Here is an 18,866-nt window from a genome sequence, read left to right on the forward strand (position 1 = left end):
ACGTCTGACCTGTGAAACTCATAAAACTTTATCAGGAGAAATCATCTGACTGTGTGTGCGTGTGTGTGTGTGTGTGTGTGTGTGTGTGTGTGTGTGTGTGTGTGTGTGTGTAAGGTTCAGTCTTATCTTAAAATTTCTTTTATTGCTTAAAAACTTTGACAAATCTTCAGGTGATTCATATTCACAATTGTTCTCGAGCCAGACTCTCTTTCTCCCTCTCTCTCTCTCTTTCTCTCCCTCAGTGTGTGTGTGTGTGTGTGGGTGTGTTGTGTGTGGGGGGGGGGGGGGGGGGGGGGGGGGGGGGGGGGGGGGCAGATTAGATGCAGGGCTGCAGCCTTTGGTCCCTCCTCTTTCCCCTGCAGATCTCGTCTATATATACAGTGAGTGAGAGAAGCAGCCGACGGGCTGTGCACCGGTTGCTCCTCAGCACTTACAGAGTCAGAGGGACTGTGTGCAGCAGAGAGCGAGAGCAACAGACACACACACCAAGACTGAGTTACTGAGAGGGGACAGCACACTCCTTTTCTTTACGCTTTAAACTTGCAGCTGCAGTAAACAAGGACAGACAGGTAGAACAGGTGAAGAAGCACTCTCAATGATGGAAGACTACACTCTCCCCTTCTGGATTTACCTGGCCGTTGTGACTGTAGTTATCGGCGGAGCCATGAAGAAGATCTTGGCTTCACACCTGAATGCCGCCTCCACCGTGGTGGCCTGGCTGGGGGCCACCGTGCTGGTGGAGAGGCTGTGGGCGATCTGCTTGCCGGCCGTGCTGCTGCTGGTCCTGTTTGGCATCACCTTTTGCCTCTGCTCCGCAACCAGAACTGGCCAGCCACGAGCCATGCTACCGGCCCACGGCAAGGCCATCTTCATCACAGGTAGGAGGAGGCACCTCCCACTCATTCAGGTGTTTTTATCAATGCAAGAAATCAGACATTTGTGCCTTTATTCTGGTTTGTAGAGGCATTTTTCACATCAGCATGTGTGCAGGGAAACTGGTGCTTTTATTAGTTGTTGTGAGGGGAAACCCACCAGTGCATTTAGGGAAAATCCGCCTCATTTGTCCTCGATGATAAAAGCTTCTGTTAGTGTCAGAGGTCAGGAAACCGTAACTGTTCAAGTCCTGCAGATGATCTGAGAGCATGAAAACCAGCAGCTTGTGCTTGAAAAGAGGCAAACTTTGTCATTTTCTGAAAGCCACATCATCACATTTTGCCAGAAAAAATGTATTTTTGAGAGTTAATGCATTCAGCAGCACCATGCAATTTAAGCAATGCTTGTTTTCCCCTGAGAAAGATTGTGTTCTCTGATTTGCAGTTTGAATTTTATGGACGTGTGTAAAAGCAAAGCAGAAACACATGAAATGCAGCATTAAAGCTTAATATTAGTCAGCTTTCACACAGAAGACAGCCTCTGGGGTCTTTAAGAGCTTAAAAGGAGCAGGTCTGTGTAAATGATCACAGACGAGGTCACGGTGCACTGAGCCCCCTTTAAAAACCAATCGTATCACTGCTCGGATCAAGGAGGCGATCTGATCCCAAAGGGAAGCGGTGTGTGCCGGCTCTCTGTTTGTGTGTGACAGGGAATAAACTTTATGAACAATAGGCACCTGTGGGGAGGGGGGGGGGTTTCCATCACAATAGAAGTCATGGAGGAAGCATCACTGGTGTGTTTGCAGATTATTGACGAGTGTTCCTGCTCTCTGATATGTGAGCTCCGCCTGATAGGAGACTAATATTCATGGGTCTGTTTGTGCATGCATGTGTGTGTGGGCTGACCTCCCTCTCTTAATCACATTTTCGTTGCCTGACGGCCAGCTGGCCCGGGCCTCTTTGTGTCATAGTTAACGAGATAATCAGATCTGCAGATTAATGTGTCGGTTTAATAACACCACTCTGCTTTTGTGTAACTGTACTCTCGAGTAATCTCCAGAGGAGCACACATATAGTGGAAACTTTCCCAAACTGCTCCTCAGGTAACCCGAAAGGTAGAAAACAGCCGTTACTGTGGAGACAGAACGACGCTCAGCTGTTGTTAAATTACCTGCTGCTTCCCTGTAAATGTCAAACACTAAAATCTGCCTCGATCTACTGAGAAGTGTTCAACTGAGGCTTGGTTCATTATTAATACAGCTGCCCGTTGTTTCCTTTAGTTATTACTTCTTTGGTCATGAATAAGTTGGAAAAAAGCAAAAAATGTCCAAACGACGTTCTCTCGGCCTCACATTCGAGAAGTTAGGGCAAGAAAATGTAAACAGACATCAGCACGAGCACGATCTGTGCCAGGTACAAGATTTCAGGAGTTGCCCAATCACATTTGAGTAGATAAAAAGTGCACGTGGAGAGAACTTTTTGCTGTGTCAGTCACCTCTTCCACCAGTCCCTTCAAGGGGTCATCACACAAGTGCAACAAAAGCTGCACTTCCTTTAGTGGCCACTTGAGGCTCGCTCCAAACACGAGTCCCCAGAGCTCGGCTCAGTAAAACCCCCAAATTTACAGTAGAAATAAACGTGTTTAGAACCTGTTTTAAAACACTTTTTATTATCCCCACATCTCATTTCTCTCTCTTTTTTTTTTTATAACTCACCTGATTGAATCCAATCAAGGTATAAAGTTAAAGGTGTGGTTGCTCTGATTGGCAGGTGCGTGCCACACAGGTGAACACAGCAGTTTGGAGCTTATGAAGCATTTTAAAGCAGTCATAATATGGCTCATATAATAATACTTCAAAACCTGACTTCACAAACCAGCGGGCGATGGCTTGGTGGCTACTTCCACTTTTTACAAATGCTCCTTATTTTCACCTCGATGATGATGATGATCCCCAACAACAGACACATGGGCAAAGAGATCATTTTACATATAAAACTATTACCAGCACTGTCATATTTCAGCACAGCTGAATGTAAACTACAGTAACACTTATTTAGCAGCAGGTCCTGTCAGTGTGAGCTGCTCTCATATTTGCTGAAACTTGCACAGTATCCCAAACCCAAAATACTGCAGCATTTCCATAAAGACGTTTACACAAACACAGGCAGGTTAAACCCGTCTCAGAAGGTTTTCAAAACAAATAAAAGACATGATGTTCATTAATGTCATCATAAGTCACTGAGCTGCAGCTCCTCCAGACCGACCGTATTTCATGCAAACATCTTTACACTTTGAACAAAGGTGGGGTCCAAATCTCCAGCAGCCGCCTCCCACACAGGAAGGAGTGCTCATTTGATCAGGAGGAAAGAAATCTAGGTTAAACAAATATGACTCACTGAGCTGTTCAAGTTCATACAATAAGCTGCAGCAACGTCACTCATCATCCGTCCATCAGCAGACCTGCAGAAACACAGATGTTAGCCACGAATGGGTCTCAGTGTCAGTCGATCCACTTGGTTCCAACATTGCTTTACCCCACAGGGGACAGATGATGATAGGATACAGGAGGACTCGAAGTGAAGGAGAAATAAAATAAATACCGTTAGGGTGACAGCATGAAATAGCAATACAAAGAGAGGAACTAAGACCAAAGCATCTTATAGTAGCTACTCACCAAAAGACTACAAATTGTAGTCATACAAAGAGAATCTTAACCGACTGAACTCAGACCTACTCTGAGCCCATTCGCTTGGTCAGTAGATTTAATAGTGTTACCTAAATTCCTCTAACATCTATCTCAGTAAAAGTAAATTCACACGCCTGATTGTACACATCCGTCGTGGCACCGTTTCAGAGTAATCCCAAACCAGGACAAACATGTCCCGCAGAGTAAGCAGTCTGACGGCTGAGCTTCAGAAGATTGTCTGCTGTTGTGGCAAGATCAAGATCTCTGACACATGACCAAGCATGAAGATCAGTGCAGCACACGTGGCCTTTACAAGATGCAGCCTCACATCTTTGCACACAAACCACATCATGCGACCACCGACTCCTTCACAGGCTGTACAGCGTTATTTGGGGTCTGATTACGGTCTGGAAGCTGTCCCACTCTCATGGCCCTTTGAACACTGGCTTCAGTACAGTAGAGGGGGCAATATTTAAGAGGAGATTTAAAGCTGGTCCAGATCCCAGATCCGAACCAACAGATCGTTCTTAATTGGCTCTGCTGAAAGCTGTTAGGGTCAGCGCTTGGTCGATCAGGAAATAAGAGCAGGGGGTGGAACAAAAGGCCGCAGTAAACCTCTTAGAAAGCAAGTTGATTTGTTCTGCACAGAGGCACATTTTTCAACGGATGAGGGCTGAAGTCACAGGACTCGGTGACCGGGCAGCGCTGCAGGCTGATGTCCTGCCAACATGTTAAAGAAACCTCTTTGGGAGGGAGGGAAGAGAGACTTGGTCAAAACGGCTCATGAAAGAGGCCTTAAGATGAAGACTTTTGACAAACTTTGTACACAGCAGTAATCAGAAGCACATTTAAAAGCTTCACCATCAGATGCTGCCTGCTTCATCCTACACTGAGCCCAAAATCAGAGTCCTAGGCTGGCAGCTGGAGTCCAGTGCACCCTCAAACTGTAACGCTTTCTTTCATCGCTCAGGTTTCAACTCTCCATCACATTTCATGAACTTCGATCACGCTCACAGACAAACGCTGCTAAAAGCAACCCTGGCTGTGCTGTCCCTGTGGCCCACCGTCCCCAGTTCATCCTGAGTGAGAACATGAATATCTAAACTACACATTTCATCAAATCCCTTTCTCCGAGACGAAACAGCTGCATTTTTATTTTATTTTTTCTAATTTAACCTTTATTTAACCAGGGAAAATCTGGCCAAGAGATCTGTAACCTCACCTTTAGGTATTTAGATTTTCTTTCTTTCACTTGTTTGTTGTTTTCTTTTTGTTTCATGTGCCCTCATTCTTTCCTCATTTTTCTTTAATTCACTCTCTTTGCTCAGCTCTTTTTCTTTCTTTCTCTCTACATTTTTACTTCCTTTAATCTTAGTGCCAATTCCCTTTTTTAGAACATTTTTCCCACTTTCCGCCCTATTATCTGTTGCACTCTTTTATTCTGCTGCCCATTTTTTTCTCCTCTTTCATCTCAGCTACTTGGCTGACCAGAAAGTTCATCAGAGTTCAGAGTTGTGTAAATGTAGTCAGAGAGTGCGTTTGAGTTCACTTTGTGTCACTTTCCTTGTCTGACTTTATCCACGTAGTCGAGCATTTTCGAAACCGTGCGGCTGCATCCAGGATGACGTGTTGTGTAATGCACTTCAGCACATTAAGAGTCTTTGTTGGTGATTGTTAGAAGCTGAAGCCTTGGTGAGCTTTCCCGTCTTGACCTCTGCTAACAGTTGGACGACAGTTTGTTACAGATGAATTTCCACGTGATGAAAAAATGGCAACCTCTCTTCCTTCATTGGGTTCAAACACATGAAATGATTCTTTATGCAATCAAATAAATAACAGAAAGTATCAGAAAGCATTGCTCAATATCTGGACCGAAACTATGGTGTTCATGAAAAGACCGTGGGAGGCAAGGAGTGACCAAACCATGTTCACTGATCTGAAATCAGCAGGGACAGACACCAAAACTCTGAGTCCCATTGTTGGCTTGGTCAATGGAAACACGTGCTGTGCAACCAAACCCAACAAACTCAATTAAAGTTTTCATTTCTAGTGCAGATCCATAGTTTCCACACAAATTCGATCTCTCAGGCTGAATCTTGATAGAATGACATGGAACATTTTCATTTGCAGGCGTGTTCAGTCTGAGTCCATTCAAGAAAAAGATCAGATGGTCATCAAAAGTGAAAGGGGGCTGAAAATGCTCCTAAACCTTTTTCAAGTACTGCTCCTAAGGACCTCCAACCGTATCAAGGATACCCAGACTCTAATGATCCCATCTTGGCCTCGGATCCATAAATCATTACAAAAGTATGCTTTGGAGCACCCTGAAAACCATTGCAATCTCCCAGCTGGTCGATAGAAACATCTCCTCAGCAGAGACACTGAGCTCAGCAAACATTCTCGTAGCCTAATTTACTCCTGCTAGAAGCTCCTGTGAGTTTCTTGAACTCTGTGTGACACCCATAACTCTCATACTTACATTCCTCAGTTCTTCCCTGTGTTAATGATCAAGTTCTATGGCCATAGTTATGAAGTGTGAATGTGATACTACTACAGTTCTGATGACTTCCAGGTGTGTCTCACAGCTGGATTATATACCCCAATGACCTTCCAAGTCCAGAATAAATGTATGCTATCACCCTTTCCGTAATATCTGTTGCTGGAATATCACAATTCTGACTTTTTATCTCACAATTTTCACTTTATTGGGCTCACGTTTAATAGTTTAACCTATTTTCTGTGTTAGAGTGTCCCAAATAGATATTCCAGAATTTCAAGAATCTCTCTTGAAGATACTCTTCAAAAAAACTCTTGAAAAACTCTTTAAGAGTTCTTAAAAGAGTTTTCTGCTCTTATAGAACCTCATCAGTTATCTCTAGTCCCTCATTAAAGATAACTAGAACATTTGAAAGAACCGTAACAACCTAACAGATGATCTCTTTATCGTGGATTTTGAGAAACCCCCTCATGGACACCCAGAACCTCTGGGTGAAGATCCCCAACAAGGACTTCTGGTTTTAAAAGGCAGTGAGTCAGTTCTCCTGTCTATGATCTGACTCTAAAGATGGAAATACAGATATTTAGGCCAGTGCTTTTGACCTCATTCATCTGTTTTTCTTCTGTCTCTGCACATATTTCTTAATCTCAGGATCCCGTGAGAACCTCGGCCAGGTTTTGCAGCGCCGCTCCTCCTTAGACCCGGATCTTTTTTGCTGCAGTGCCACAGTCACATATCCAGCTCCAAACCTTCAACCTCAAGCTGTCAACATGATTTTTGTTTTGTTGGTTCCTGTGGCCAGTAGGCCAGCAGACCCTGATCATACAGTATCTCAAACACCTTGACATACAATTTGTGACAAATCAAACCATCTCTGAGAAGTTTTCTTTTCTTAAAACCACAGTTTGCTTCAGACCTCAAAGCACAGCATGCTGTGACAAACTGCAGGTCTTACTGTTTCTGTAGCTGTGGTTTCCCCCAGCGCTGTCCTTTCTCCATCATCTTTGCCAACACACCGGGAATCTGATCGCAGTAATCAACAGCTCCTGGGGGAGCAAAAATGAACAGGATGATGCAACAACCCCTCTAAGCAGAAATATCAAATTAATGTGTTATGCAAGAGCAAGAGGATCCGCGTCAGAAGAACTTGTTTACTCTTCGGCAGGGCTAACACAGGAAGACTGTTCATTAGTCAGGCTCCATGCCTGCAGACTCACACAAACACGATATATCAACGTGGTAACAGGAGCTCTTTACTTTCCTGCTCCTACACCCTCGGGTGTATGTGCTGGCCCTTTGCAGGGGCCTGTGTGTACAGGGGTACATGGTGCATGATGTGCAGATTCGGTGAGCATCGAGACTTTATTCAAATATAAAATGATTCTTGATGTTATTGAACTGACACTGACACATGTGGGGAAAGCAGCTGTAATTCTGAGGTCGTTTTTCAAACGCCACAGTTTAAAAATGTGCTCTTCTGACTCTGTTTGAGTCTGAGAGCTAAAAGACAATGATAACCCCCCCCCCCCCCTCCCACATGTACCTCTGTCATCAGCTGTCAGGCTGGTCACAACAACAAAGCAGCTCAAAATAATCCTGGCAGTCGGACTTCCAGTGGAAGTCGGCAGAAAGCGCATGCGGCTGTGATTCAGGTGTTTCTGCGGCGTGGAGCAGGGCTGAGGTGTTTATTTCACCCTCACTCAGCAGCTTTTTTTCTCAGGACGTGACTCTGGAAATCCTCCAAGGACACGGATAGAAACAGCGTGCCAGCACCTCCACGCTCTCGCCAGCAGAGCTCTTTCAGACACCCGCTGCACAAAAGAACAAACAGAACAGCGAGTACGGCTGTGGATCAGGTTGTAGGACCGGGACTTCTGGGAAACTGGGCACACTGCGGGGTACGTGACAGATCCCAACGGTGGCTGTTTCTGAGGGACTCAGGAACATATGTGGGGGTGTGAACACGCGGGCTCGGCAGTTTGTTCCTTATAAAGTTTGAGTGAAAATAACAGCTCCTTCCTCTAATCAGGGAATAACAGAAAAACATGCAATGAAATAAATGAATGCATGTCTCATCCCATGTCTGAGAATCTTAAAATTATCATTTCAGTTTTATATGAATCATTAAATTATGATTACAAATGTCCAGTTTTACTCATCTCACAATGGCAACGAATTATCCCCAAAAGATCCAAATCAAACATCTAATCAGGGTGGCTGTGGCTCAGGAGGCACAGCAGGTCATCTACTAATCAGAAGGTTGGTGGTTCAATCCCAGTCTGCATGTCAAAGTATCCTTGGGCTAGATACTGGATTCTGACGGAGGAGTCGGGAGTGGATGGAGGACTTCCAGAGTGCAGCACAGAGACCAGCTTCACATCCAGAATCTGAGGTTAAAACAACAGAAACTCTTTTGTTCAGGTTTTCAGGGACGTTTCTGGAGCTGAAGCAGCGTCTGAACCAGGAAGCTGTCATAACACAGCAGGTAGCAGAGGCGGAGCCTGGAGTCAGGGACAAGCTGCTGTGCCTGCGTCTGAGTGCTCATTTTGTCTGTTTTTAAATGCTTTGTGTTTGTCTTGTTAGCAGCTGCTTCATGAAGGCTCTGGTTCAGGAGCCGTGAACTGTTTGACTCGAGTCCCAGAACTTTACAGGAAACTTTCATTTGCTGCTGAAGTTTTCATTTGATCATTTGCCAGAAATCTCCTGAGCTGCTAACACCGAACACCAGTGCCCGTTTCTGAAATCCACATTCGTGCATTAGATTTTTTCTGGCTTCAGAAAAAGGGAAAAGCTGGTCTCCACAGCTTTTCCCTCCAGAGCAATTTGTAGGCAGGTTTCCTCCTCGACACAATAATCTGTTTTTGTTGCACTTAATCTCTGCTTGTGTGTAACTTGTGTAACCTGAGTTTTTTATATGTAGTTGTGCAGTTGGTGTGATCAAGAGACATAAATGCTCCCTGTGTCCCTGCAGGCTGCGACTCCGGCTTTGGGAACGCGGCAGTAAAACATCTGGACTTCCTGGGCTTTGAGGTGTTCGCCACAGTGTTGGATCTGAATGGAGATGGAGCCAGGGAGCTGCAGAGAACCTGCTCGCCCCGCCTCACCCTCTTCCAGGTGGACATCACCCAGCCACAGCAGGTGCAGCAGGCCTTGCTGGACACCAAGGCCAAACTGGGGCTCAAAGGTAAAGACTACCATCTTATCCTGCATCAGTTCAAACCAGACAGCTGCTGGGAGGTGGATTAGTGGGTCTGATGGAGCTGCCTCCACGCACCATTCCTCAAGTCATAAGTTAGGATGGTCGGTTGTTCTTATCGCTGCGGTTTGAGTGTTTGATGTCTGAAATTACTCCTGCAGTGTTAAAAATATTCCACACTGTACTGATTTATCATCAAAGCTTCTTCAGAGGAACGTCGTTTTAGAAGCAGATCCAAAGAAAATAGGAACAATTCCAAGTTTTACTTTGATATATTCTGTATGGTTCGATAAAGAAAGAGATTATTTATTGAGCTTAAAAACTGAAAAAGACATTTGACCCTGTAAAAAGAACAAACCTCTGGAGTCCAGATGTTGATGGAACAAAAACCTTACTTCTGGATATCTTTCTGATTTTTGAAATGTTCTGATAATGAAACATCTCCTGGTCTCCAGTTTCAGGCACATCTTCCTCTGCAAAACCGTTTCATCAAAAGGCTAAAAAATAATAATAATAACATATTTATAAATGCCAGGAAGGAAACCTCCAGCCTTAGCAGCAATAAATGTCTTGACTGCAGGGAGCTGAGTGCCTCTGAGTGAATGGCATCGGGTGTGATGTGGTGCAGACGTGGGCGGTTAAGGGTTAAATGAGGCTGGAGTAGGACAACAACAATCTGCAGGGAGCAGGTGTCAATGACCTGTCAGTGAACCTGTGAGCTGACATGAGGTGTCGTGCCAGCGTGATAACGTTTAATCGCCCGCTGAGCTTCTGGAGAACGTCACAAGTTCAAAGTTCGAAAGGAAAACGGTTTATTGGTGTCTGAAATTGCTGGACTGCTCCTTTAAACGCTCTGCTGATTCTGCACAGTGTGCCGGTTCAGAGCGAGCAGAGATCCACAGGAATGCGTGGTGGAGTTTGTCCAGCAGCCTTCTAGGAAATCATTAAGGGGCACAAGTGGCAGAGGAGGCGCTTCGACAACAAAATAACTGCAAACAGCCGCACTGGTCTGAGAGCAGAGGAGCGTCTGAGAGGTGCAGCGGAGGTGTCTCGTGTTTCCTACGCAGGAATCAGTGTGCTCATTCACTCTGTGATTGGCTCAGCCTGCAGCACCCACTGGCTTTGTAATTAGACATCTTAGAGCGCTGGCCTCATGTCCCAGTCATTTAAGGATATGCACAGTGTGTGTGTGTGTGTGTGCGTGTGTGGATGTAATAAAAAAGCTGGAAGGAAAGGTCACTGACACACACTCTGGAACCATGTGTGTGGGTTTATGAGTGTGCACTTGTTTTACTCGTGTTGTTGGGACATAAATTTGGCCGCAGTCACGTTGTAAGGACCCGGCTCATCAAACTTTTGTGGCTTCCTCTGAGATTTCTAACAAATGAATGCAGAGAATTCAGAGCTTCATTTTATTTTAATTTAAGCTCAAATTGCAATTTTCCCATAAAATTTCCTATAATTGCTAAAAGAAAACATGTTTTTAGAAAATTCTGTAAGTCTGTTAAATGTCTCATTTAGAAAATGATTCTCTGTTCTGGCTCCAAACGTCGGTCTGCTATCTTCTGTTTGAATCGCCATTAAAATGTCTGGAAGGTGACTGGACAGAGTTTAGAAAGGTGCACACACCTGATTATGTAGTTAACTGCAATAAAATGTTTATAAGCATGGAATACGGTGAGGACAGAGCACTCTTTTTAAGGCATCAAGTGTTCCCAGGAGCAAAAAAAATCTGGAAAGCCTCTTCATAGATAACCAGTAATTGAGCAACACGGTGCTTGAACAAAACATGAGTCCAAGAGAGGCCTCTGCAGGGAAACCTGCGTTCTACTTAAAGTGGTAATAAGTGTTCATTAATGACCACTGAAGAGACATTATTGTTCCTTTTTATGATAAAATACTGCAGTTTACTTCAAGCAGCTTCGGTTTCATGATGTTAGTTTTATCATCAGGTCAGAGCCGGTCTCAGCTCGCAGTTGTTCGATCTCCTTCTTGTTTGGAAACTTCAGGTTTGACCTTTTCACCACGACCCACTGGAAGTTACCTGGGTGCGTCGCTGACATGTTTGACCGCCTGCCAGCCGGGATGTTGTTTGCCTGCTTATCTGTCATCAGCTCAGACCTAAACAAAGTTCCCACAGTGGCCTCTGAAACAAAGCCTGGGATTGTGGGTCGGTCACCTCAGATGAGGATGAGCGAGGCTTGTTTACACAAGCAGAGCGAGACAGAGAGAGCGAGACAGGTTTACGGTGCACCGCAGCTCAGTGTGTTGGCAGTCTGAGGGTCTGCAGGACAAATGTTACATAAAACTTCTGAGAAAACACAACAGGCCTCCACATGTTCACTGCGAATCCAAGACATCAATCAAAAGCACCACAGAGCAAATATGCTTCATCACGAGGAAACCAAAGACATGTTTATTAAATATAATCTTAAAAGTTAGTGTACAGAAGGTACTCTATCTTACACAGAAGCAATGCTACTTCAACCATCTGCTTTTTTAATTCCATAATTACATTTCTATCAATCAGCTCGATAATTAAAACAAAAAAACTCCAATAAACCCTCTGAAGGTGGAAATGCGACACGTTTTATTAGGACGGGTGTGCAAAAATATTTGTAAATTTTAAAGTAGTATCAAATAGAAATACTTGGAGAACAAGTAATACTTGAAGTACTACTAAAGCAATAAAGGAGTAGTACCTGAGAAAACACAAACAGTCAAAGGCCCCGCCCCCTAAAAAAATTTCTAAATATATGAAAATCACAATCGTGTCATTAATTCATCGTTTCCTGAGCAAATGTGACAAATTCACCTTTTTTGTCAGTTTTACCTTTATTGCTTTTATTTGGTCATTTCCTAACCTCTGCTCTGCTCTGCTCTGTGTGTGTGTGTGTGTGTGTGTGTGTGTGTGTGTGTGTGTGTGTGTGTGTGTGTGTGTGTGTGTGTGTGTGTGTGTGTGTTTGGCAGGTCTGTGGGCTTTGGTGAATAACGCCGGCATGTGTGTGAACTTCGGAGATGCTGAGCTGTCACTCATGTCCAACTACCGTGGCTGCATGGAGGTCAACTTCTTCGGCACACTGAGTGTCACCAAGGCCTTCCTGCCACTGCTGCGACAGGCCAAAGGACGCATCGTGACCATCTCGAGCCCAGCCGGTGTGTGTCTGAGAAACACACACACATACACACACACACACACACACACACACACTCAGATGCTGTAATAAATCTTCACTGAATGTTCCAGAGCGAGTGAACCACACTTGAACCGGCTGTTGCCTTCAAACTGCCAAAGCAAACAAACAGAGCTGCTGCCCGTCTGTTTGCCCAACCCGACTCTGTCATCATGCCAGAACAGCACAGTGCAACCAAGCCAGTCAGAAAGGTTCATCCCCGGGCCCGATTAATGAGCTCAGCAGCTTCCACGGTCATCTGCTGTGGGTTAGACTTTCAGACAGGGTTTAACGGTTTCTCTGTGTGTGGTGAGGAAGAAAGAAGAAGAGTTCACCCTCTGGGTCCTAAAAACACTGAAAACATCTGTGCGAGTCAAATATCGTCCTCTGTCTTAGACTCATATCTCAGTCAGATAGCACTGTGTTTGATGTCTTTCCAAAACAAACCACAAATCCAGGGACGGGTCAGAACCTGCCTGAGAGTTTTACTATTTTTAAGTTTCCTTCAACATAACACTAATTATTATGAGCAGGAGCTGCTGCTCCCAGGATGAAAGAAATAACCAGGACAGCCAAGAGAAGAACTCATGGGTTCTGTGAGACTTATATGTGTTATTATTACACAGCTAATTTGGTCATGTTTCCTAATTTGTCAGAATTTTATTCAGGCGGTCTCAGTCATGTCTGAGGGTCCGACCGGTGATCTGTTTTTGCATCTTATGTTGATTCAGTTTTAGACAAATTTCACTTTCTGCATTTTGTGATTTTTACATGTTTACGTCCAAATTTTGGTCCAGTTTGACTGAGTGAACTGATGTAGTCTGTTGATCACAAAAACAGAAACAAAATACATTTTTTCATTTTCATCTGGTAGACCGTCTGAGTACCTGTAGATGTCACTCACCGGTGGTTGAATACACTAAAAGTACCAAATAGTAACCTGTGCAAACACAAGATGAAGGCATCAAGCAAAGAGAAAAATAAAAGCATTAATAAAAAAAGCTTGTGGGTGGAGTGAGATGCAGCTAAGAGCTTCAGAACAAGCACATAAGGAAATAGCTGAAAGTCCGGCCTGTTTCTTACTGCGTGCTGAATGAGAGAGGTCGTGCTGAAGCTTTCCTTGTGTTCTTAGGTGACCAGCCCTTTCCCTGCCTGGCAGCGTACGGAGCATCAAAAGCAGCTCTGAACCTCGTCACAGAGACTCTGCGGCATGAGCTGGAGCCCTGGGGAGTCCAAGTATCCACCATCCTGCCATCCTCATACAAGACAGGTACCAGTGCCAAACCCTGAATACCTCAACTCACCTCATGTGCCATAGTTTACAGAGGGATGAGCAGGATTATGTGGTCAGACCACTTAGGTCACTTCCTGTTTGCTTTGGGTTGCTTTAAAATGGATGGAAACAAACTTAATTTATGTTTTCTTTATGTGATACTTTCATATGATAGAAGTTATAGGAGTTCCCCAAGGCTCAATCAACGGTCCTGCAACATTTAATATTTCTTCTCTTCCATTTGGAAGTCTTAATCAAATTAAGTGAATCTTGTGTTATAAAACCAGATGCATGAAACTAAAAGAAACAACTTTATTTTACAGTGTTTGATGTTTGGATGGTGTATTTTTTTGAATTGCATCATCTCTTTTTTGCAATGGTTTATTGGTACCAACAACACTCGCTGTCTTCAGACCAACTTGTAATGTGCACATAACTGGATGGAATGAACAATAATTCCCATTTTGATTTCCCAGTTTGTCCTCCAGCACAGGACTGAGAAATCTGTAAAGAAGTAAAGTAAACTAATCTTTAAAGCCGTCACATCGGGGTTCAAAAAGTAAAAGTGATGACTGGAGTATCAAAACTTTAGTTTGGCTGCCAAACCTTCCAGAGAAGGTGACAAGTTGCGATGAATGGCTCAATGAGTGCTGAGGTGAGATGTAGAAACAAGCTTCAGATCTTTATTAATTTGGATCAGTCAGAAATAAATTGCACTCCTCGTCCTCCAGGACTTTTACACTGTGGTTTGGCCTCATGTCAAACACAATGACAGGCCTCCTGCTGAGGAGAGTACTCTCATAATGAGGAACACATGTGGGATGGACCATCTGTTTTCACACACACACACTCACAGTGCTGACTTGTGATTTCGAAACTCTTTTGGGATGGATGGATATGATTAGAGGGAGGGAGCATGCCTCAGTAATTCACTTTGTCCTGCAGTTGCTGTGCTCAAGAGTCTGACCAAAATAACAACTCAACAACTTCATCATGTTGAAATGTAGAGAAGATCGAGATCACAATGAGGGACCGGTGGTGGAAGAAGTATTTTCATTCTTTGCCTTAGGAAAAGTACCAGTACTACACTTTTCTGTGTGTATTAGAGTATTTTATGAGTGCATACTTCTCAGACTTGAAGTTTGTTGTAAATGTTTGCTGCCTGAGCATCAACCAAATCAATGAGACTCACTGCTCCATGCAAATAAAGTAGGCTTTGTTATGCTTAATTGGGTTAATGACATTTTAGAGGTTATTAATTCAATATTAAGCCAAAACTAAACAGTATTTATCATATTTTCATAAACTTTTAAAAAGTATAAAATACCTTGTGTTCTTTCTGTGCTTCTGTAGGAACTCAACAAATATTAAATAAGTTGATTGGCAGTAATGAAGAGCAGGTTGTAACTTGTAGATTTCTTATGTTGTATGTGATGGTGTCATCGGCATAGAAATTGACTGTTCAAAGAATATTAAAAGTAAATACTTACATGATGCTTAGTAGGGTTGCTAATATTGATCCAAACTAAACAAAAGCTGATTATTTTTTCATTATTTATTAGGTTTGACAAAACTGTGATCAGCTGCCTCAATGGCCTTACAAGTCATTAAAGGCTGCAGTAAAAGACATCCTCGCGGAAAACTCAGAGCTGTTAGCTTATCAGCAATTATGAGCTGCAAGTTTTAACCTTAAGCTCTAAATTACTTTACTACACTTTACTATCTTATTGGTCATGTGGTAATTCACTTTAAGTGATACAAGAAGTGTCCACTTATTCTCAGCTGTAATAAAAATAGGGGGGGGGGGGGGGGGGGGTAGTGTTCACCAGTGTTGTGTAACTGGCACACATAAGCTGTTTTCTCGTGGGTCCTCAAAAATAATAAAACCAAACAGCAGCTTAAACAGGAAACGATAGAACACAAAAAGTTCCCATCGCTGCTGTAATGGCGGTGATGTAAAGAGCGAGCTGGCAGAGGCACATTTTATCCGTCTGTTTACACTTTAATCCTGAAAAAACAGGTTTGTATTTAAGCTCCTAATCCTGCTGTTACTCGGACCTTTGGCTGGTGGCCAACTGAGCCGTGAACTTTCCAAAGACCTGCTGACACTGTGTTTAACAGTTAAACAGTGTGTTTGCAGCTGAGTCACAGCGCACACTGAGGCAGGGGAATGAAGCGTCCAAGCTACCGAGTCTATGCAGACTTAAATATATTTAAATGAACACCCACTACTCCAGCAGCTACAGTCACGCCTTTAGTTTGAATAAAAATGCAGCCAGAATCGGACCTTTTCAGCATTTTGCTTATTTATGCATTTGTGAATGTTCACATTAAATGCCACAGTTAAAAAGCTGTAATATTGGAGTTTGTTGTCATGGTTGCTGCCATGGTAACACTGGCCTCTTCTGTCTGCAGGTCAGTCCAGTAACGCCTCCTACTGGGAGCAACAGCACAAGCATCTGCTGCAGAATCTGTCCCCAGCGCTGCTTGAGGAGTACGGTGAGGAGTACTTGACTGAGACCAAGGATCTGTTCCAGAGCTTCGCCAGCAAGGCCCCCACCAACCTCCAGCCCGTGGTCGACACCATCGTACAGGCCCTGTTGGAGCTGCAGCCTCAGGCACATTACTATGCGGGTCCCGGCTTAGGCCTCACGTACTTCATCCACAACTTCTGCCCCTACAGCGTCAGCAACCGCTTTCTGAAGAAACTGTTTTTGAAGAAGAAGGTGTTGCCGCGCGCTCTGGGGAAGCAGTCGGCCTTCGATCTGAACCTCAGCTTTCACAATAACAACAACAATGAGGAGAAGCTGCATCAGATGTGAGACAGTCGACATCGATGGCATTATCCTACAGATAGAGGACCACTCCTGTAACTCACTCATAGAGCTGTACCCTGTCGTTTTGTATGTTTTTTAAATTGTTGAAGGGAACATAGTGATGCACCAAAATGGTTTCTGTTTGTCTCTGTATTGTCTGGCCTGCAAGGACTCATGTGGAGTTTAGGGGTGGGGTCTGCCCGATGCAGCCACAGGTCACCTCTGTCAGCGAGATCAGCTGTACTGTACAAACACCGTAAGGTTCACACTGACGTCATGTGCCTTTATCACAGAGAAAGAAGAAACAGCAGCAGAGCAGGGGAGCAAACACCACAGCAGCTCGTTAAACTCGTTACTGCTACCACTCTTATTTTCTCATTTTGCTTCAGAATCTTAATAAAACGTTTTTGATCAAAGGCCCATCAGCAGCACATGTACAGTCAGTGTGGTTCTAGAGATGTAAAGAGGATTTAACCCAGAGGAGGTTTTGAACAGATATGTGACGTAACTTTAAGATCCACCTCGATTCAGTTCAGCTTGAAATATGCTGATGTATTATCAAATCAAATTATATGCAGTGTGAAAGAACAAAACTGCACAATTCAAAGAATGGAAACCACAGCAGCAACACTTCCTGTCTAAAGGAGCTTCTGCTGGTTAAAATCACACACGGGTCTGGTCTGACTCTAGATGTGGACTCTGGCCCAGCACCGATTCAACTCATGCTGCTGATCTTCACACAGAAAGAGCCACTTTTGTGTCTGAGCCAGAGCAACATCGCAGCTGAGCTGAGACACCTGAGAGGATCTTAAAGCAACAAGTCACAAAGTTAAAGCTAAAAACCTCAGAGCACTCATTTGGAAACAAAATGAAACCTCACATCTGCTGCATACAGTACAGAGATTACCGAAATTCAGCCAGCTCCACGTTTATATTCAGTACAGAAAACACTGGAAAGAGAAGGAAAACTGTGGCTCTGCTCAACACAGTCAATTAGCAACAAAGCCAAAGTCGAGCTTCTCAGTAAAGGCAGTAACCGGCTTTAACACCTGGACAGGTTGAGTTCAGCTTCACCCCACAGACAAAAGGATCAGAAGAAGAAAAGCAGGAAGTTTTTATTTATTAGAAGCAGATCTGATTAGATGCAGGACCTCGTTTATGTTTCCTGGTGTTTCATCACATCAAGGTGATAAACAAGTTTTCAATGAGCCACAAAGAACAACTGCGTCAGCGTGATGGCATTACATCAATAAATGATGTAACTCATTAGTTATGACAGAGTCAGAAACAAACAGGGATTTTTTTTACAGAGATGCTAAATTACAGGTGAAATGAGCTGCTGCAGTGCTGCGCCCTCCATCTCCTACAGAGATACAAACATGTTCTTCTTCAGGTATATAAAGACTGTATTTGCACTTGTGGTCTCTCTGCTTGTTTTCTGCAGGAAGCAGATTCAACACAGAATAATTTCAAAACAAAAGCACACGTTCAGTTTGTTTTTACACTCAAAACCAAAACACAGTAACTTTATTATCTGATTCTGGGCTGAGAAGTTTGCTCCTCAGAGCCAAACGATGCTTATCAGACTTCCTGCTCGCATTTAGCCTTCAAAATAAAAGCACAACTAACTCTGGTGATGAATGTAGATTTTCAACTTAAATTTTATTTTGGTCTGAGACTGGAAACTTTTCTGCCTCTGAATTTCAGATGATCTAGTTGCATCTGGGTTCCTGACAGAGAACCACGGAAACATTTCTTTTATTCTCATGGAAGCAGAAAGTGGGCTGTTTTCTCACAGCGCAGCCGACTGTTTTCTCTCACTCTGACTTCATCTTCAGGATCTTCAGTGGTTTCTTCAACCTGTTTCATCGTCTTTAAGATTAACATGGATCAATAAATCATGTCGCAGTTTGGGGTTTTTTTTTTCCCTGTCGTGAATGCAAAAATTCAAACCTCAAAACTTTATTAGAACACATGCACAGAGCAGAAATGGTATCATATGCTGGAGTGTTGCTTTGAGTTGTGCATACACTATGTAGTTAGAAAATGAGCTTTTGTGCACAGTGTGTTGTGTTTCTGTGGAAACAGTCTGCCTCCCATCAGACTCACCTCCAAAAACTTACCCACGTCTCTGTGTTCTGTTTTATTGTGTGTTGTGTTGTTTCGTTGCTTTGTTTGTTTTATTCGTCAGCCCATTTTGAATCAAACTATTTATGGTGTCTGTTTCTTTTCTCACCACTCAGATTGTGACTTTGTTTCTTTTTATAAAAAATGAGGAAAAAACAACAAAAACATGATGTAAAATGTTCACTTGGTTGATTCTTTGATAGAAATAAAGTTGGCTTTTTCAGA

The 18,866-nt window shown here is 43.5% G+C and overlaps 1 protein-coding gene across 1 annotated transcript; it reads left to right on the plus strand.

Moving 5' to 3' along the window:
* The first annotated feature begins 407 nt into the window (after positions 1–407).
* hsd11b2 (hydroxysteroid (11-beta) dehydrogenase 2) lies at positions 408–18,866 on the plus strand. Its single transcript, XM_030719091.1, has 5 exons — positions 408–878; positions 9,028–9,240; positions 12,223–12,408; positions 13,558–13,695; positions 16,114–18,866. Exons 1-5 carry the CDS (start codon positions 596–598, stop codon positions 16,518–16,520), a joined length of 1,227 nt encoding a protein of 408 aa, XP_030574951.1. The 5' UTR covers positions 408–595; the 3' UTR covers positions 16,521–18,866.

The sequence above is a fragment of the Archocentrus centrarchus genome, chromosome 3, assembly GCF_007364275.1.
Source record: "Archocentrus centrarchus isolate MPI-CPG fArcCen1 chromosome 3, fArcCen1, whole genome shotgun sequence".
In the NCBI taxonomy this organism is placed as follows: Eukaryota; Metazoa; Chordata; class Actinopteri; order Cichliformes; family Cichlidae; genus Archocentrus; species Archocentrus centrarchus.

Bases quoted from the DNA above. Each gene is read 5' to 3' on its own strand.
- hsd11b2 (XM_030719091.1), top strand. From the start codon at position 596: ATGATGGAAGACTACACTCTCCCCTTCTGGATTTACCTGGCCGTTGTG. The intron at 879-9,027 runs GTAGGAGGAGGC...GTGTCCCTGCAG, and splicing joins CAAGGCCATCTTCATCACAG to GCTGCGACTCCGGCTTTGGG. The intron at 12,409-13,557 runs GTGTGTGTCTGA...TTGTGTTCTTAG, and splicing joins GACCATCTCGAGCCCAGCCG to GTGACCAGCCCTTTCCCTGC.